At 37.7% G+C, this 21,761-nt stretch overlaps 1 protein-coding gene across 1 annotated transcript in view; it reads right to left on the bottom strand.

Moving 5' to 3' along the window:
* Window positions 1-21,761, bottom strand: part of LOC126417162 (dynein axonemal heavy chain 2) — a 959,377-nt gene that overhangs the window by 726,487 nt on the left and 211,129 nt on the right. The window contains 1 exon segment of the mRNA XM_050085060.1: window positions 2,576-2,776. Coding sequence (XP_049941017.1) covers window positions 2,576-2,776 — 201 coding nt within the window.

The raw sequence follows: 21,761 nt of genomic DNA on the forward strand, positions 1-21,761 counted from the left end.
ATGGAGAGGGCATTGAAATGATTTAATATCACTAATGACAATATATTAAATAAAAATTGAAGACCAGGATAATAACATAAGCATATAATTTATTTATGATACTTTTAAAGTATGGCTCATGTAGAAAATAGGTCTTTACATCTGCTGAATAGGTGTTACATAAAGGACATTTTCATCTTAGACTGTTATCCTCATTTATTTTCTGCCTCAGGATATTATAAAGTGATATGCTGTAAAAACAGAGGTACAAATCATTCAATTTTTTTGAAATGAAGAACAGATCTTCATAAAGAATCCCAGAATATGTATCGGTATGCCTAAATACATGTACCAGTATTTTAAGATACTGTAAGGAAATCAGTGTGATTTGTACCTCCATTTCTGTAGTATACCATTCAACAAAGGACTGTATGCCTAAATACACGTACCAGTATTTTAAGATACTGTAAGAAAATCAGTGTGATTTGTACCTCCATTTCTGTAGTATACAATTCAACAAAGGACTGTGATGAAAACTGCAACAGTAGTGGAAAATAAATCAAAGAGTGTCTAAAATTTTGTGAGGCTGTGGAAATTAACAGTATGAAATTAACCAAGATAAGAGCTGATTAAGTATTAATAAATAAAAGTGCATGAAACAGCTGAGAACATAATTCAGGACAGCAGCTTAATAATTACTGACCCATACCATCTTGGCATCAGATACTCAAAAGCAGGCATCCCTTACTTATTCAACCAACAGTTTTATTGTAAACAGTGAAACAGATGTAGCAGTTAAGTTTCATTACCTGTAAGTACTGTAGAAATGTGTACTAAGTGATGTTACAGTCAAATATTCAAGTATAGCTCACATTTAGATCTCTGAAAGTAGCTTTGATGTCTCAGAAACAGAAATACATTTCATAAACAGCAAACACAGTATACCTGTACCCATAACTGTTGATTACTGCTACATGCTGAAAGATACAGTAAATCAGAGAGAACTTGATGAGCATTCGCTGGAGTGTTGTTGGCTTAAGGGAAGAATGCTTTAAAGATGAACACTGCACTCTGTTAAATCTAGAAATTTGTTTTATTTATGCATTGAAAGTGAAGGAAACTCATGTGCAGTTGGAGTGCTTATAAACAAGAATTTTATGAACCATGTTTCAGAATTAGAAGATATAAAATAGCTCGATTAGTCTCAAACTTGTCACAGGAGTATAAAGTGCAAATGCTACAACTTCTTGCACTAACATCAAGTTACCTAGAAGAGACAAAAAAGTCTTTTGTGAAAGCCTTCAGGTAAGCCATGAAAACAAAAACATACCCACTTCAGACTAGTATTAAGTTAATTCTAATGTCAAAGTGGGCACTTGCCAAGAGCAAGACACATAGGTAGGAACTATGAATCTGATGAAAGAATGCTCTTCAAGAATACATTCTTCAAGGAACACTGAAATCAAAATGGACATAAACAAGCTCCAGTTACAGCAATCAAAGCCAGACACACTTTCCAGAATTTTCGCTCTGCAGTAGAGTGTGTGGAGATAAGAAATTTCTGGGAGGTTAGAACTTTGTGTTGGACCGTACTCAAACTGGAGATCTTAGCAAGTGCTCTACTGACTAAGTTTCAAGGTATACTGTGTTCTATAAGTGTACTCCACATGTATATTTACATCCACAGTCTGCAAACTTCTTTGAAGTGCATTGCATTCCTCTTGTACCACTTACTTTGTTTCCCTCCCCTCCTATTTGCATACAGTTAGCAAGAAGACTGACTACTTAAACACCTATGTGTGCACTATAATTAGTCTATCTAACCTTGTCTCTTGTATTCCTACAGGAGCAATAATCAGAATGTTTGGTTGAGTTCCTAAGTTTCTCAGTTAACACAGGCCCTTCAAACTTAATAAGTTTTTGAACTGAACAAATTTAAATTTCTGAATATTTAAAGCAAGTTGCCAATCTGTACACAGAATTTTCAAATTCTATAAATATGGTGACTGAATATTTGAGTAGATTTCCTCTCACAAATAAACCTTTGTCTAATCTCACTTCCATCATACCCCAAACAGCTGACACCATCTTACTGCTCTGTGTGCCCTCCAAAAGAATATCAAATCCTGCCACACTATCCACACCTAAATGTCCCCTCCCCCCTCTTTCCTCTCATTTACACTCATAACAATCAGCTCCTTATCTACACTGCATCTATACATTATAAACACAACTCAAATTACTTAATCCACAGCTGGTCACCAAGTTTTACCATCGACACAACATCAATATTGTGACACCAACACTATAAAGGTCATCACAGGTCATTATCAAATCAGAATCACCTGTTTTGATAGTCCATTTGTGTTTATCATCTTTTAACCCTTTTAATGACTCTGTAGGGCTTACGAACAGTCACTTTGCAACTACAAAACATAGAATAAAGTTCAAATACACAATATCGGAGTAAAAGGTGTGCAGCTGATACATATCTGAGATGAAGTCCACATAATCAATAACATTCTCAGTAACGAAATATAAATAACGAAATGAAACAGGAGTCTATTATAGGTAGATGAATAATGTGGATACTAACTTTCTCGAATAATCCTCTATATACTTGTAGAAATCTAAAATCATATCATTTGTTGTACGGCACAACAATTCTGTCAGTTTCTTCTGCCATTCCACACAGTGCATAATGATAGATTTCTTTACTGCAGCTGCATTAACTTCAGAGAAGTAAACAAATGAAATTGTATCTTCCATTTGTACATTGTTAGCAATTTCTGTGTATCTGAAATCATAAGTTTTAATTAGAAGTACTCAAAACCTATGGAAATCGGCTACTAATGCATTTTAATAGTTTTAAGAAGATTAGGGCCTGTATACAAACTGAACTGTTATGTCAAAACTGTATAGAGATGGTGCTTATTACATATGAGAAAACTGTTCCATGGATCGTAATTGCAATATCTCACTATGACATGGTATGAATCAGTTTTACAATTCTAGAGCAATTTTTCAATGAAAAATATAAAAATATGCTGACCATTTACATGACTGTCTAATTTTTTTCACACTGATGTCCACTTACCTTTTCACTTAAAATGAGTAATTCACTGATGAAATATAAATTATGTTTGCTTCTCAGCAGCAGAGGTTATGAACAGCACTCTGGGGTATAGGAACAATCGTTCAGCATTTTCTGCTGGTTAATACCTTTATTGCTCTAAATTTCATTATTTTTACAGCAAAAATTTTTTGGGTTTTACTGATAACAATTTAGTGCACATCCCAGATAGATGTAGCAAAGCTATTTTGTGCTGTGGTGAATGAAAAAACTGAAGTATGTGGTGATAACAATTGTGGTGATGGTGGTGGTGATGATGAAGAGCAATCACTTGCACCATGTTTTGCTGCAGCTGTGGGATAACTTGACACTATTAGAAACTACACTGAAGCTCCAAAGAAACTGGTACACTCAAATACAGAAAATGTAAACAGGCAGATAAAGTGCTGCAGTCGGCAATGCCTTATAGACAACAAACATCTGAACCAGTTACAAGTATACCATGAATATCAGGAATCTGGTAAAACATCAAATCTCTGACATCGCTGCGGCCAGAAAAAAATCCTGCAAGAACAGGACCAACGAAGACTGAAGAAGAAAATCATTCAACATGATAGAAATGCAACCCTTCCACAAAATGCTGCAGATTTCAATGCTGAGTCATCAGCAAGTGTCACCGTGCAACCCATTCAACAATGGGCTTTTGGAGCTGACAGCCCACTCGTGCATCCTTGATGACTGCACAACACAACACAAAGCTTTATGCCTCGCCTGGGTCTGTCAACACTGATGCTGGCCTGCTGATGACTGGTAACGTGTTGCCTGGTCGGACGAGTCCCATTTCAAATTGTTTCGAGCAGATGGACGAGTACAGGAATGGAGACAACCTCATGGATCCATGGACACTGCATGTCAACAGGGGACTGTTCAAACTGGTGGAGGCTCTGTAACGGTGTGGGAATGTGCAGTTGCAGTGATTTGGAACCCCTGATACGTCTTTATATGACTCTGACAGGTGACACATATGTAACCATTCTGTCTGATCACCCACATCCATTCATGTCCATTGTGCATTCTGACATACTTGCGCAATTCCAGCAGGACCATGCAACATCCCTCATGTCCAGAACTGCTACAGAGTGGCTCCAGCAACACTCTTCTAAGTTTAAACACTTCCACTGGCCACCAAACTCTCCAGACATGAACATTATTAAGCATATTTGGCACACCTTGCAATGTGCTGTTCAGAAGAAATCTCCACCCCCTCAAGCTCTTACGGATTTATGGGCAGCCCTGCAGGATTCATGGTGTCAATTTCCTCCATCACTACTTCAAACATCAGTCAAGTCCATGTCACACTATGTTCCAGCATTTCTGCATGCTCGTGGGGGCCCTACAAGATATTAGACTGGTGTACCAGTTTCTTTGCCTCTTCAGTGTATTTATCCCGTTTCAGTGTGGCTATTTAATTTCTTTCCAGCATATATAAACTGGAGCAACAACTCCTGAAAGTGCAATTTACTGGGAGGAAAAAACAAACAACTCTTTGTTGTTGCAAAAGAATGTATAAATTCTGTTAAAAGTTTAATTGTAATGTGTGTATTAGGGTTGGTAAAGGGTAAATTAAATTTCTGTTAGGTTGAATTCTAGTTTATAGCCATAAGTCTGTGGTTTAAGAATGTTTATCTTGCCTAAAAATGTTACAGTCCGAGTTATGAGTTACTTCTTTGGTGTGCTTGTGTTGTGCCCCCATCTAAAGTAAACCCTCATTTAAGTAAAAAAGCCTTAGGTCTTCATACACTTGTTAAAAAGGCAGCTGCTTCTGGACTACAGAAAAGCTGAAGTAGAGCTGCCAGCCACTCAAATTAAAAACCAGACATTGGAAAACCTTCTTTTTGAATGTTGAAATAGTTCCTTCATTGGGGGAGGGGGACACAGAGACAGAACACAGAGAAAAGTTAAACTGGTGGAGGAAAGAAAATATTGCTTTCAGTGCTGACCAGGAGAAGGAAAGAAGTTGACAGACAATGATAGTGAATATTTAAATTATACAGCAATAATGGCTAACTGTGATGGCAATTACAGAAAGTTGATTATAATTAATACCCATTAGAAATGACAAATTGCTGAGGGTAATGACAACAAATGGATGAAAATTTGAGAAAAATAAATAAAAAGAAAAGTAACATTGAAAAGGGAATTAAATACACCCAGAAAGTAAAGAGAAGTTGCAGTACACCAACACAAAAGGACAGTCGGTGATACACTTGGAGAGGGGCGGATTCAGAAAGGGGGGGGGGGAGGGGGGAGGGGGGAGAGTTCAGAGTTGATAAATGTTAGTTGCCATTTCTGTAATTCAAAAATATTAATGCTGGGAAGCAGTAATCAAGATGTCAGTGATACATAACATATTCCTATTATTGCATGTATGTTCCAGCAATACTTACCAACAAGTGACTTGAATCTGCTTGTTTGCCTACCTGACATTCTTCCTTTCGGAATGAGAGCTTCATGGTAGTCATATCATTATCGACCAAGCCATGTGGAGATCTGTGCAAATGAGGAAATTGATCTTGAGGGAAATGCTGAGAGAAATCTAGACTGTCTTCATGTTCCCTGTTGTATAGGAGATCAGTCATTTCAAGCTGCAGATGAGAGTGAATTCGGTACTGGAAGCTTTTTCATTTTCCCATTCAGTTGGACTACAAATCTTGATTTATTTTGCAACATGACATGTGCTCCATTTGCAGTCACATAAACTAATAAATTCTATGAAAATATATCTAAAAACAAAGATGATGTGACTTACCATACGAAAGCGCTGGCAGGTCGATAGATACACACACAAACACATACATACACACAAAATTCAAGCTTTCGCAACCAACGGTTGCTTCGTCAGGAATGAGGGAAGGAGAGGGAAAGATGAAAGGATGTGGGTTTTAAGGGAGAGGGTAAGGAGTCATTCCAATCCTGGGAGCGGAAAGACTTACCTTAGGGGGAAAAAAGGACAGGTATACACTCGCATACACACACATATCCATCCGCACATATACAGACACAAGCAGACAAATATCCATCCGCACATACACAGACACAAGCAGACATTTCCCTGCTTGTGTCTGTGTATGTGCGGATGGATATGTGTGTGTATGCGAGTGTATACCTGTCCTTTTTTCCCCCTAAGGTAAGTCTTTCCGCTCCCAGGATTGGAATGACTCCTTACCCTCTCCCTTAAAACCCACATCCTTTCATCATTCCCTCTCCTTCCCTCATTCCTGACGAAGCAACCGTTGGTTGCGAAAGCTTGAATTTTGTGTGTATGTATGTGTTTGTGTGTGTATCTATCGACCTGCCAGCACTTTCGTATGGTAAGTCACATCATCTTTGTTTTTAGATATATTTTTCCCACGTGGAATGTTTCCCTCTATTATATTCATATCATAAATTCTATGAAAAGGTATATTTCCTACACTTCCTTCAACACTCCTAACAATTTCACATCCAGATGTGTGCCTGTGATATCTACTCTTTCATAGAGCACTAAGAATGTGCAATAAACTCTTTACATAGATTTTGCAAGCTACCTCTGAATGTTGTCTGCCACAACCATTGTGTGATCAGGTTGCTACGTTTGATAGTGGCGCCAAACAAAACTGTTCTCCCTGAAGTAGTGTAAATATTTAGCTGCAACTACCAAGCATTCTTCTATTAAATCATCATTTGTGAAAAAGTGCAAGGATTTTGCGACTAGTAGTGCAATTTTGTGTCCCATCTGAACAGTACACACACACATTTGATTTTTCTTCCTCTTCTTCCACCCCTTCAGAAAGCTTCCTTTTAAGGTTTTAAAACCTCTTGTCATATACAGGACTTTCACATTTTCTGTTTCTGTATACTTTTGTGTGGTAAGATGTGTATATCTTTGCAGATTTAAGTTTCTGTATGTATTCTGTGTCTTATGATACACTAACCATTTTGTGAACTCATCTTTTTATGTTAACTGATAATATTTCTCACACTGTTAATCAAGATGCAAAGATATTGTCAGTGTTACACTATTCTGACTCACCACTGCTGCTATTAGATTGCACCACTGTCACAAAGGACCCTCACCTATTCCACAGTTGGCGCTTATCCCGTGTTGTCATGACCACATGGTGCCTATGCATTTCCCTCACTCTCCACTGCACCGCAACTTCTCTGCTTGTCAATAAGAGCCTGAACAGGTGCAAGTACTCATTCTCAAAATCAATGAGTTGTTAAGCCATGATGGAGACTTAAGATGTGATGCAGAGCAATAGTTAAACTCGGAGATCGGTTGACAGGTAACTTGCAAATCATTTTCATGTTTTTTATGCAATTTTAGTAGCAGTAATGGTACTAGTTTTATTCACCTGTTTATCATTTTTACAAGAATACTGGACATCTCATGGTATTGCAATTTAAGAACAAAAGTCTTATTAATACATAGAGGAGTACACATAGTTACATGTCTCATTTGACTTGGATGGGACAGGTAAGTCAATCCATGGTAGGAACTATCCTGGTATTTGCCTGAAATAATTTAGGGAAACCACAGAGTGAGTAGATGTAGATTAGGGTCTCCATCATCCTGAATACAAGGCAATTTCATTTAAAATAGCGCAACCTCAATTTGTTTATTCCTAGTGTACAATAATGTTTTGTTTAAACATCCTTGTTAATAATTATTTCATAATGTAAAAGGGTAGGGCTGTAGTGTTAATTCATTCCACAAAACCACCATTCACCGCACACACTATCAGCTGACATCAGGACCATGATGAAGATTTTTGTATACCACACCATACTGCTGGTAACAGGGCTGAAGCATGTTAATACCAACATTGAGCATATAGTACTCTGTTAAAGAAGCAACTAAATAGAAAAAATTAGTGATGATTAAATTTTTAAGACATGAATTCGATTTCTGCTATAAATATGGCAGTTAGTGGCAATGTCCATGTGCACAAGAGGTTTTCTTGATGGTTTCTCATGCCTACAAAACAGGCAGATGTTTCATCAATTACTCATTTTGGGTCTTTATAATACTAATATCATATGTTTGTTATTGAAAGTCTGGATTGTTGTGTCACCAGGTGCATGGGGTATTTCCAAATACAGCTTTAAATTTTAAAAAGGCTTATGTATTTTAGGTTCTGGAGCACTAAAACTGCCAAAAGCTGCGAAGAACATTATACTGCACTAAAATAAAATTCTTGAAAAGCTGCAACATTTGGATGAGAGACATTCCTTGATGAACTGGACCTTTCAGTGGGCTAACTCAGTTGAAAACCTGTGAGCTTTATATTAGTTCAATTCAAGGGGAAAAACAATGAAATCATAAATTACTTTGCTTCTAGAATGTCTAATGTCCTAACTACTTAAAGTGTGAGTTTGAATCTGGGTTACATCGGTTTATTCCCCCAAACCACCTTCCAATTCTTTAATAGGTGACTTACTTGGAACTTGCAGCCACTCTTCTTTACTGGCTAGCTGGCTGCTGGACACTATCTTGACTTCTTCTCTGTCGAATAATGCCAGGTACAGGAAATTTTAGAGTCTTTCTACTTATGAAATAAGTAGACATACAAACTTTACTTTTCGTCAATTAATGATGTATTTGCCCTCCATACACGATAAAACTCTCACTTTCCACATAAATATGTAACTTCCTGTAAGTCTCTCGTACAGCCAAATGTCAGAAACAAATTGAATTACAGTTAAAAGAAAGTTGGCTTAGATACCATAACTTTTCTTAACATGAATCAGAAAATAAGACTTGCCTATAGCAAGCTCATGTTAAGAGTTTTCGAGAGTTCTTTTTCATCTGTTCTTGTTTTAATAACAATAGTCAATGACACAATAAGCACAGAGCTGCATATAAACTCCATGGTTCTTCCTTACACCCTCACTAAAACACCTATGGATTGCCCGACAATACTTGTCGGTGCTGTTCGTCCGCTGCATCTACTTTCTTCCCACGAGTGATTTTAAACCTGCACACACAAACATGTGACGCTCAGTAGGTAGGATTCTAACATCCCACACTCATATCCAGAATATTGTGTGTTTGAGACGGTAGAAGGCTGAGTGGTTCTAGAATTTACACAGAAATTCTCGAATCACTACATATCCTACAAATCTTGTAAGATTTGTGACTTTTGCCATGACACTGTTTCCATCTCCTAGGATCAGCACCTATTCCTTGCTTGTGAGTTGACCTTATGACAGCGCTTCCTCCTTCCATTCTGGTAGGTATGCTCCTTACAAAAGATCCCTATTTTTTAGGCTATAGATCATCCTATCTCCACATAGGTATGTCTACCATTTCTACTTAGTGAATGCCGAGTAGGCCCCCCTTATCCTTTCTGAGTAGGTCTCACAGTTCACTATCCTAGTATACATTTCTAAGTATACCATAATAAAGTATCTTCTGTTAAAGATATAAATATATTTCAAACTTCACATTCATTCTTTAATATATAATTTACTCCCTAGAGTCCTCCTCTGCTTATCAACTTCTATATTTTCAATAGATACTATGTCTAGATATACTATTTATGTCCTACTATCCTTCAATTCATCAGAGTACTTATGACATTGACATTTCTCAATGATCATCGTGACTAATTCCTTTCCTACTTTTGTTTTCTTTCTTTGCTCACTTCTCTTTCTTATTTATCCATTACTCATTAATACTTTATAGTTGTTTGCTGTAGCATTTTCGTTCCATAAACTTATATGCCTTTGTCTCTCTTTGCGCCTGAGTTCATTGTGCCTATTCTAATATCTATTTAGAACTGTCACTGTTCTTTGTTTACGTGCACCTCTTCTTATGTACATTCGATGTAGAACTGTCTTAGCTTCCTATATATAGGTGCATATCTCCACATGTACACACATCTTCCCCCACAACACCTGGCAGTTCTCACATCATGACAGGTTTTGTCTTTTGTAATTTAATGTTTGTGTAGAAGTGTATATTTGTGTATATGTGGATGTGTTGTGTAGTCTTGATTTTTCAGCCTTTTTATCTAAACATAAGATTTAGGTCTCTAGTAAACATGGAAATAAGGAAGGACTTCAGCGATAGAAATTTGTGAACATGAAAAGAGGGAAAAATATAGACAGGTCCTCCAATGAGAAGTAAGAAAAGAAAAAAATAGATGTGGATGCTAGGATTTAAGAAGGAAAGAAGATAGCCCCAAAGACAGGAAACCCTTCCAAACCCCTTCCCTAGGACCCTTACCCCTCAGGTACTTGAGTGAGATGCTGGAGGAGGCCTGGTGTTAAATCGTCCCTTACAGAACCGACTTGTCTCACTTTCACTCTTTGAGGTTCTCGAAGGAAATCCTAGCAACCCTATTGAAACGACAAATGTAAAATCAGGCACACTTGTTTGTGAGGGTTGTTTGAAAGGTGTGATGTGTGTTTTGTGTTAGCCATGATTTATCTATTCTTGTAAATCATGCATTTAGTTACAATACCCACCCCTTCCAAAATTTATACAATCCCTCCCATGTATATCACATCTCATAAAAGGTCTATACAAAATAGAAAATCTATACACTATGGTATAACAGTTGTTCAGTTACTTCTTTATTTATGCATTTATTTTACCTGGCAAGATTAGGGCCTTCAGGCCCTCTCTTACACCTAACCAGGCATACTCAAATTGAACGAATTTCAGTTTGTACAGAACATTAAGGACATATAACGTGTTATAAAGTATTGATGTTAAAGAAGAAAAAATAGAGATTATAACAGTAGTACAATGATAATTATAACAATCAAGAGTAATAATAATAATAGTAATGACTATGTATGTAAAAGTAAACATATTTTTCTTTTTGTGAATGTCAGTCCTGTTGCTAGTTGGGAATTTTCTCATTATGTTCTTGCAGCTTATGAGTTATTCTTATCAAGCAGTGACATAAGATGATAGACTGGGGTGAAAGAGATATAGAAGAGGTAGCTAGGTTAGAGGAAGAGAAATAGAATGGTAAAATTCAAAGCTATGATGGAGAGGAGAAAGAAAGAGATGAGAGGGGCACAACAATGGTGGCTATACCGTCCCTAAGATGTAAGTTTAGAGTTCCCTCTTGAATGTTGAGTGATTCTGGATAAGGCGCAGATCACAGGGGAGCGCGTTCCATAGTCGTATGGCTGAGATGGAGAATGACACGGAGAAAGATTTTGTGTTATGTAAGGGTACAGCCAAGATGCTAGATGTATCCGATGTGGTATTGCGGTTGTGGAATGATGATAGGTGATAATGTAAGAAGATAAGTATTGGGGGCACCAGTGGCTAAGAAATCGATGAAGTAGGCATGTCGCATGGGGATCGCGTGCTTATGTGGGCGTATCCAACCTAGCTGGGAGTATGAAGGACTGATATGATCATACAACCGTACATTGCACACGTATCTAATTCAAGCATTCATCACTAGTTCGAGGCATCTCGAATATTCACTATTTGTGCCGTGTTGAAATACATCACAGTAGTAAAGATTAGGCAAGAGTAGTGTTTGGACTAATTTTTGCTTAACATCGGTTGGAAATGTTATTCTAAATTTTTGGATTGCATGTAGGGAGGAGAGTGATTTCTGGCAAGCTGTGACTGTTTGTTCTTCCCAGTTTAGGTGTTCATCCAAGATTATTCCAAGGTCTTTTACTGTTTTTTGGTATGGTAGTTAGGTACCATTGAGGAGTATTTGAGGGACTGTTTCTCGAAAGTAACGGCTGATTAACTTTGGATGAGATATAAGAATGACCTGGGATTTCTTGGGGTTTAGTTTCAGACCCAGGTTCTGTGCTCATTGAGAAACAGAGCAAAGATCTGCATTCATACTCGCTACTGCATCAGCAATGTTCTTGGGGCTTGCACTTATGTACAGTTGGATGTCGTCGGCACATAGATGGTAGTTGCAGGAGTGAATCACTGAAGAAATAGCATTAATGTACAGTGAGAAGAATAATGGACCAAGGACGGAGCCTTGGGGAACTCCAGAGCGCGTGTTTTTCCATGATTACTTCTCCGACCCACAAATGACTTGTTCACTTCTGTTTCTGAGGTAGCTGTCGAACCAGTGTATTGCGCTGTTTGAGAAATTCAGCTGTTTCATTTTAATTAGTAATATATCAAAGTCAACTGTATCAAAAGCCTTGCTAAAGTCAAGCAGTGTTAGGATGGTAGCTTCACGTCTGTGCATAGCATGTTTAATGTCATCAGTTACTTTGATTAATGAAGTTGCTGTATTTTGGTGCTTTCGAAAGCCTGACTGATATTTATCATGGGTGTTATGAGTTTTGAGGTAATCCGTCAGCTGTTCATGGACGATGTATTCTAGGGCTTTAGATATTGCAGGTAGTATGCTGATCGGCCTGCAGTCACCTGGCGACTTAGGGTTGTCAGTCTTGGGTATAGGTTGAATTAAACTTTGCTTCCACTCAGTAGGATATGTACTACTGACAAGAGACAGGTTGAAGATGTCTGTGATAACTGGAATAATAGTGTCTACGATGTTCTTAATCATGCCAATGCTCACTCCATCATTTCCTACTGCCTCGGAAGAGATTCTCATCATTGCCTTGTGTACTTTGCCTGTAGTGACATGTTTTAGAAAAAACTTGTCTCTCGAGACATTGATATCTTGGGGCTGGTAATTTGTCGCTGCGTGGCAGTTTACAGCTGTTGAGAAGAAATCATTTAATTCTTCTGCAGACGCTTGATAAACAGCGTCAGATCTTCGCTTCCCTATACCGAAACTGCGCAGCTTTTTCCACAGTGCAGCAGGTTTCGATATACCGCATACGACAGAGCGGGCATGTCTGATTTTGGCATTCCTCATGCTTTGCTTGGTTCTGTTTCTGAGTTTCCTATAAGCTTTGTATGCCTCGGGAGCTGGGTTACGCTTAAAGGCCCTATGTGCAGCATCACATTTATTCATTAACTGGCATAATTCAGTGGTGAGCCACGGAGCGGGAGTTCCCTTTACCTTGACAGTATGTTGAGGAGCATGTTTGTCATACAGTGCAATAATTTTGCGACATAATTCCCGAATTTTTCCGTCTAAACTTGATTCATTGCTTATATCATGCCAAGGGATGTCTGAGCAGGCCTTTTGAAGAGCGTCATAGTTAACATTTTTTAGGTTTCTGTAGGTTGCCAGGTGAGATTTTTCTTTGGTAGTATGCATTGAGTAATTTAAGAATATCACATCATGAGCAGAGAGTCCCGGAGCGGATGTCTGACTGGCACAAATTATTTTATCTGGTCGCTTTGTTGCTATTATATCTATGAGTGTATGGCTGTGTGGCATGTGATGGGTTGGGCCCAGCGTTGTTAAACTCATATCATTGGAGTGGAACAGTCTCCTTAGTTTTTCTGCAGAGGGAGATTTTAAGTGTAAGTCGATGTTTGTGTCGCCCATAACGATTATGTGTTCATACTGTGATACGAGCGAGGACAGGGCAGACTGAAAGGAGGACATAGCACCGAAGTTTGGAGATTACTCCAATTAGCAGTTTCTGATTTGTAATACTCTATTCAGTTCTTTTGTCTAGATATCAATTTTTCTGTGATTCTCTTAAGTTGTTCTCTATTTTACAGTCATATCCAGTTTTCTAAGCAATAAGATTACAGAATGGTTCTAGATTTTAAAGGAATTCAGTGCAGGAAAACTATTTTGGAAAAAACACTGAAAACAACTTGGGATCCGATGTTCATTACTCTGCCCATTAACTCAGAATGTTAACATCTATGGTGGATGTACAATTTTACATCCTTTACATTGTATTCCCCCCCCCTTTTTTAGTAGTGTTAAATTCCAGTCGAAACATTTCCTTATAGTACCCCAAGTATTATTATAATATTTTGGGTTCCACAGATCTGATATTAACTTTTCTTGAGCACTGGCAGACCAGCACTTCTCTTTAAATTTCTTTTGAAATCTAGGAAAAATTTTCAATATTTACTGTTCCCCATTCTGAGGCTTCCCCTAGAACATACCTCAAAGCAAATTCGGTCTTCTTGGAATGTTCCCAATTTTTTGGTAATGCTTGATTAAATCTTTTTAAGAAATGGGTTGGATGTACCTCTCCGTCTGGCTTAAATTTATGGAATTGTCTAGATAACCCAGAATTAGCTCCTCATTGCAAATCAGTCACCGCTTCACTAGTTAATACAACATTAGATGAAGTTACCGTTTTTTCTACTTTATCTTGGATAAGCTTAATTTCTCTCCACAGGTCGTCCATACCCTTCCTGGTATCACTGAGTTCGGATAAAGGAATAGACAATACATTTCCAGATGTTATTCTCTCGGTAACTTTATGATCTATAATTTCTCCAAATTGTTCCACTAAACTAATTACATTTATATCAAAGTTAGCTATTTTCTCTTTGAAATTTCTTCCTACATTATCTACCCATGTACTGACACCTGTAATTTGCGACTGACTGACTGGCATTAATTCATTATGATTCTCTACACTTTCTTTCGAAGTATTCAACCCCTGCCTTACATCATTATACTTAATACTGTACACGTTTTCAAAAGATTCCAACTTTTCAATAAGTTCATATTCTACATTATTACATTTGTTCTCAATGTTAAGTTCTAACCTTTTCGATAAATCTTGAAAAGTGTTACCCTGTTTCTGACTAAGGTCAGCAAAGATATATTTTATATGAGTGGTCAAAGAATTTGTCAACTCATTCTTTAAATCTACTTTTAACTGCGTTGAACTCAGTCTTCAAAGCACCCATGCCATCGCATAGATTACTAAATTCTTTGCTTTGAGAGTCGACTTTGGTGTTCAACAAACCTAAATTTGTCGTTTGAATTTTTAGAGTTTCACTCTGAGCACTCAAAGCTTCACTCTGGGTATTTAATTGAGAACTTAATGAGTTTAACTTAAGACTCTGAGCTTTGATTAAATTTATCAACTCAGCCCAGTCAGGCACTTTTTTGCTAATTTTCATGGTCATAGCTAGGTCTTCAGTTTCCCCAACCTGTTGTATATTTTCCATACTTTTATATGCCTTAGCTCTTGTGAGCATTTTAAACTAACTTTAAATATGATAATTACATAATAAAAGTTCACTCAACGGCATCTTGTACCACTTCATACTAAAGTGATCAAGTTTTGTTTCACACTCACCCAGTACAGAATTCGCATTGCATAGGTGAGCGGATGTGGAGGCAGGTCAGCACTGGTGAACAGCAGCTGAAGCCGGCGGCGTTGGATGTATGTTGGTTTCCGCGTCTGTGTCCCCGCGATGTTTGTTAGAGCTGTATACTCCCTGCAGTGGATCTTCTTGTTTGAAGCATTCTATGCATATTTCTTTTTAGACAAATATGTCAAAATCTTCTTTGCTTTTTTATTGTTGTGAATTTTTCATTCCTTCACTGTTTTTCCGTTTAAATTTTGCTCCACATGGTGCTTGAATATATTCCAATTTCTTGGAGTAATTCCCTTGTCTTATTACGTTTGGTTGCTATGGCAACATGTAACAGCTTCTTCTTTCGTTTTTTACTTAAAATTCCTGTTTTCTCAGTCCTTTCACACAGGTCGCCACATTCTAATGTTCTAACGACTTAAAGAGTGATTTGGAATCTGGGTTATATCGGTTTATACCCCCAAACTACCTTCCAATTCTTTAATACGTGACTTACTTGGAACTTGCAGCCACTCTTCTTTACTAGCTAGCCGGCTGCTGGAAACTCTCTTGGCTTCTTCTCCATCAAATAATGCTAGGTACAGGAATTTTTAGATTCTTTCTACTTATGAAATAAGTAGACATACAAAATTTACTTTTCGTCAATTAATGATGTATTTGCCCTCCAAACACAATAAAACTCTCACTTTCCACATAAATATGTAACTTGCTGTAAGTCTCTCATAAAGCCGAACGTCAGAAACAGATTGAATTACAGTTAAAAGAAAGTTGACTCAGATACCATAACTTTTCTTAACATGAATCAGAAAATAAGTCTTGCCAATAGCAAGATTATGTCAAGAGCTTTCAAGAATTCTTTTTTAACTGTCCTTGTTTTAATAACAATAGTCAATGACCCAATAGGTTCTTCCTTACACACTCACTAAAACATCTATGGATTGCTTGAAAGTACTTGTCGGTGCAATTTGTCCACCGCGTCTACTTTCTTCCCGCGACTGATTTTAAACCGGCACACACAAATATGTAACGCGCAGTAGGTAGGATTCTACCATCCGACACTCATATCCAGAATATTGTGTGTTCGAGACGGTAGAAGGCTGAGTGGTTCTAGAATTTACACAGAAATTCTCGAACACTACAAATGGTACTATCACAATACTACATGATGGATCTGATTTCAGACACTGCCTGTAACAACACTTAAGTATTAGACACTTCTTAAGATGAAGTAAGAATCCTGGAGTGGAAGGATAGGTCACTGTCAGCACCCATTTCATCTCACTGTATTACCCAATGTGGCTGCACTTTTTTGAGCAAATCAGGGCCAGGACTTGGTGTTGACTGAAAAGTGGTCATTCAAACAAAAATTTACGTAAATTGTCAGTGTGCTATACCCTTCAAGAATAGATAAGCAGAATAACGGTTCATGTAGATAAGCATGTGAATTAAACATGTGCAAAATGAATACTGGACATATCATTGCTCTAACACAACTGATCTTGTTTCTTTCACATACTGTTCATATTTCACTACTGCTGGCCCTAACTCAATTTGGCAAATAAGCCCAATGTCACAAAATTTTTCCTATTCTTATTTTCCTTGATGACATGCATCATTTCTGTAGTCCTACATTTCCAAACAGCAGCAGTCACTGTTCATGTTAATTTTCTGGTGCATTAATTGATTATAGTTTTTTTTGTCTGTAGCCAGACCATACAGTCATTTAGACACAATATTTCAGCAGTTCATCTTGTCACCATCTTCAGGTGAGAATGCTGCTTGCTAAATCTCACCAGAGTTGTTTCCTATTATGAACAGCAGACCTTTTGTACACCTTGGAGAACCAAAGCACCTGTGACAGAAATTGTCTCTGTTGACCAATACTGCAAAGTGAGAGTTCAGCATCCCTGTGGTGAAAACTGGCAGAAACAATGAATCACTATGAAGTATATGCCTCTGCAGACCACTTGAAAGGCCATTGCTTTTTAATTTTCAATGATACACAATTCCATATTTTACTTCAAAGATAACATATGTCTCTATAATATTATCAGCCAGTCTAATTTCAGTTAATTCCTTTAAAACTTAGTCTCAACAGAGAGATTCAGGAGTAACTACCAGTTTCTCATCATACATCACTCTTTGTCCCTCAGTTAGACAAGGCTCTGCCACAGCTGATTTTTCAGGTTGTAGTAATTGTGTGTAATGATGGTGCTCAACACATGTCTTGAAAGTAGAGAGCACTGGAACAAGTCAGAATTAATGGCTCCTATTTATCTTCATTATTTGCTTGGAAACTAGTACTGTGATAACACCAATTTTGAATGTATTGTGCATAATACTGTTGAGATCTTTCTTATCACTGAACTAGTCAACATATTCTCATATGGTAAAATGCTCTGTCCTGTTTCCTAAGTCAATGAGGAAGGACTTTTTTATTTTGAAAATTATTATGACTTAGTTCTTGCCCTTAGTGTATTAAGAAAGTGAACACAATGTTATGTTAGTTCTGGCCATATACTGGATTTCACAAAACGAGACAATAAACTAATGAAATTTCCTCTAAAGATCAGGGTACAATATAGTCCTGCGGTGTTGGGAAAAAGAGAAATGTCAGATGGAAATCCAAAAGAATTACTTTCTCCAGAACCTAAAACACATACCCCTTTTTAAAAATGAAAACCATATTTGGAAATACTCCATGCAAGTGATGACACAGCAATCCAGACTTTCAATAACTGACATCACACTTGCTTTAAGAGACACTGCTACACAACATTCACTAGCTATTGCACAGTGCATGGCAGATAGTACTTTGTAACAATATTAACAATATTATGAAAAATACAGATGGCTTCTCACCATGTACTGGAGTCTTTTCTTTGCACCTCTCTGCAACTCAACATCTGCACTGTGGTGAGTAGTGATCTATCCTTTTCATAATATTGTCATTCCATCCTTGATTTTTCACTTTTTGTAGCAATATTAGCTATTTTCTGTCCTACTTAAATTTCATAATGATCAAAAGAAAAATAACTGCCTATTTGCCTCTACCCTAATCTCTCTTACCCTTTTCTCATTACCCCTATGCGTGACGTTTGTTGATGGCAGCAGGAAAGTCACAATATTCCTCAAATACAGGAACCCTAAATTTACCCAACAGGCTTCCTGAGAAATACATTGTCTTTGTTCCAAGAAATCCCATTTAACCTTTGTGGTCTGGACTTTATTCTTTGACTTTGACAATTCTCAATTTTTTAATGTCATTACAGTAGGTTGGAAACTGTCTTAGTTGGAGGAAAACCATAAAAATATGTTTTTGGACCTCTTATTTCAGGGACATGAGATCCCTGCAAGGTCATAAAGGTACAGCCACCAACAAACCTTATGCCATGAGAAGTGTATTGATAAAAACATTTTTTCTCTCAGTGACATAAAAACACCTTACACTGGGAAGACATTGAATGAGGTCTTGACTCCATATCGAAAACGCCACACTTTTAGCATTTTCCATGGCTAGCAATACAATCTGGTCATGAGCTCCACGATTTTGGGTTTTAATTTCATTTGGTAGTGAAAATACCTTCTTTCTTTCAAAAAGAAATGGAAGATTCCTCTCCTTATCACTGCTATCTTGAAACTGAATTTCTTCAGATTCTGGAGAATAAGTGGAACTAATCTGTTGATAACTGGTATAGGGATGGTGTCATTTTTTGTTTGTTTGGCCTGTAAATTCCTTCAATTCTTCAAGAATATGACACCCTCATGCACACACACACTCATCAGTTTCTCATTTGGTGTATCAAAATCAGATGAAAATCCTCCAGGAGTAATACCAGTATCTTCTTATCTTTCAACTTTTTTGCCATGGCTTGCCATTCATACAAAAACAAGAAGTTATAGGCACAAAAATCTTCAACATTTTGTACTTTTAAACAATTATTAGCATAAATAGGCTTGCCACAAAATCAGGAAAAATATGAAGACCAGATTTTCACAATAAAACACTAAAATCAAGCATAGTATAACCTGCTTCAAACTAGACACAACCAACTAGGTTGAGGATTGTGCATCCTGAGACTCAAACTGCTCTGGAGCCACAGATAAAGTGTCCATGAGAGTTCTGCAATGTGTCAACAATGTACCAAACTAAGAATAAACAGGGTTTCAATGCTAAGCAGGGTCTGAAATAACAGAGAATATTATATGTTCCTTTTTATGCAATTTCCTTCACAGCTGCACTGCACTTTCCTAGAACTCTTCCTAGAAATCTATGTCTTCCATTTACTTTCCCTAACACTGATCGTACATGATCATCCCATTCACACCACTTCTCACTACCCCTGAATGAAGGTACTCTCATGAACACTGGCCAGTTCAGAGGCATATATAGGGAAATCAGACTGCTTTCATTGTAAAGACAGTCCAATTGTAAAAATTTTATCATTAAATTATTGAAGTATTCATAACGAAGTTCCCAAATTTACTGCTCTCCAGGAAAGTTCTCAACGTCCAATTTTTTTGGGACTGAGAGCTGTCTAAAACCCGAAGTAAAAAGCTGTGAGATATTTACTGAGTCTTGGGATGTTTACTGTAAAGACAGATCAGGTACCACGGGAGGGGGAGTGTTCATTGCATTCGACAAAAATATTGTCTCTACTGAAGTTGAAAGTGAGTGTGATTGTGAAGTTATCTGGTCACATGTAACAGCTCTACGTGAAATCAACTTAATTGCTGGATATTTTTGCCGAACACCCTACCCTGCTGTGACCGTTCTAGAGCCATTCAAAGAAAGTCTATTGTCAGTTGCGCATATATACCCAGATAGTGTAAAACTAGTTGGTGGTGACTTTAACCTACTAAGTAGAGACTGGGACATATATGGCTTCATTGCAGGGGTACAGACAGACAGTCTTGTGAAGCAATTTTGAACATGTTTTCCGAAAATTGTCTTGAGCAGCTAGTATAGCAGCCTAGATGCAATGGAAGTATCTTGGACCTTGTAGCTACAAACAGGTCAGACCTTGTTGATGGCATCAGTAACGAAATGGAGATAAGTGATCATGATGTCATCATAGTGGCAATAGTTATCAAAGTTAATAAATCAGTCAAGAGAGCTAGGAGAGTGTCTCTGCTACAAAGAGCAGATAAGCAGTTGTTAGCATCTCACTTAGACAATGAACAGCAATCACTTAATTCCAGAATAATGACCACAGACGAATTATGGGCGAATTTTGAACAGATTGTAAATTGTACTGTTGACAAGTACGTGCCTAGTAAGCAGATTAAGGATGGAAAAGACCCAACATGGTTTAATAATGAAATTTGGAAAATGCTGATGAAGCATAGGCTGTTGCACTCTCAGTTCAAAGGAGGACGCACGAATGATAACAGGCAAAGATGTCTATGAGAAGATCTATGTGTGAAACACACAACAGGTACCACCGTCATACCTTGGCTAAAGATTTGGCAGAGAACCTGAAAAAATTCTCGTCCTAAGTAAAATCTCTAAGTGGGTCTAAGGCTTCCCTAGCAGTCACTCATTGATCAGCATGGTTTGGCAGTAGAAGATAGCAAAAGGAAGGCCAAAGTTTTAAACCCCACATTTAGGAAACTGTTCATCCAGGAGAATCGTAAAAAACATACTGTTGTTCAACCATTGCACAGAGTCCCATATGGATGACACAGTAATAAGCCTCCCTGCCATAGAGAAAGAACTGAGAGAGTTGAAAACAAATAAGTCACCAGGTCTGGATGGAATCACAGTTTTGTTTTACAGAGAGTTCTCTACATCACTGGCCCCTTACTTAGTTTGGATTTATAGTGAGTCTCTTGACCAGTGCACAGTACCAAGCAAGAAGTGCAGGTGACTCCTGTATACAAGAAGGGTAAAAAAAACAGACCTGCAAAATTACAGATCAATATCCTCAACATTGGTTTGCTGCAGAACTCTAGAGAATATTCTGAGTTTGAATATAATAAATTTCCTAGAGAACGAAAAGCTCATGTCCATGTATCAGCACAGCTTTAGAAAGCATCTCTCATGCAAAACCCAGCTTGCTCTTTTCTCATGCGATATACTGCAAACTGTGGATGAACGGATACAGGCAGATTCCATATTTCCAGATTCCCAAAAAGCATTAGACATGGTGCCCCACTGCACACTGTTAACATAGGTACGAGCATTCGGATTAGGCTCCCAGATATGTGACTGGCCCGGAGACTTCTTAAGCAATAGGACTCAGTATGTTGTCCTCAATAGCGAGTGTTCATTGGAGGCAGGGGTAACATCAGGAGTGCCCCAGGGAAGGGTGATAGGACCATTGCTATTTTCTACATACATAAATAATCTGGCAGACAGGGTGGCCAGCAATCTGCAGTTGTTCACTGATGGTGCAGTGGTGTACAGAAAGGTGTCAAAGACAAGTGACTGTAGGTTATACAAGATGACCTAGATAAAATTTCTAGTTGGTCTGATGAATCACAGCTGGCTCTTAATGT

The sequence above is a fragment of the Schistocerca serialis genome, chromosome 8 (genome assembly GCF_023864345.2).
Source record: "Schistocerca serialis cubense isolate TAMUIC-IGC-003099 chromosome 8, iqSchSeri2.2, whole genome shotgun sequence".
In the NCBI taxonomy this organism is placed as follows: domain Eukaryota; kingdom Metazoa; phylum Arthropoda; class Insecta; order Orthoptera; family Acrididae; genus Schistocerca; species Schistocerca serialis.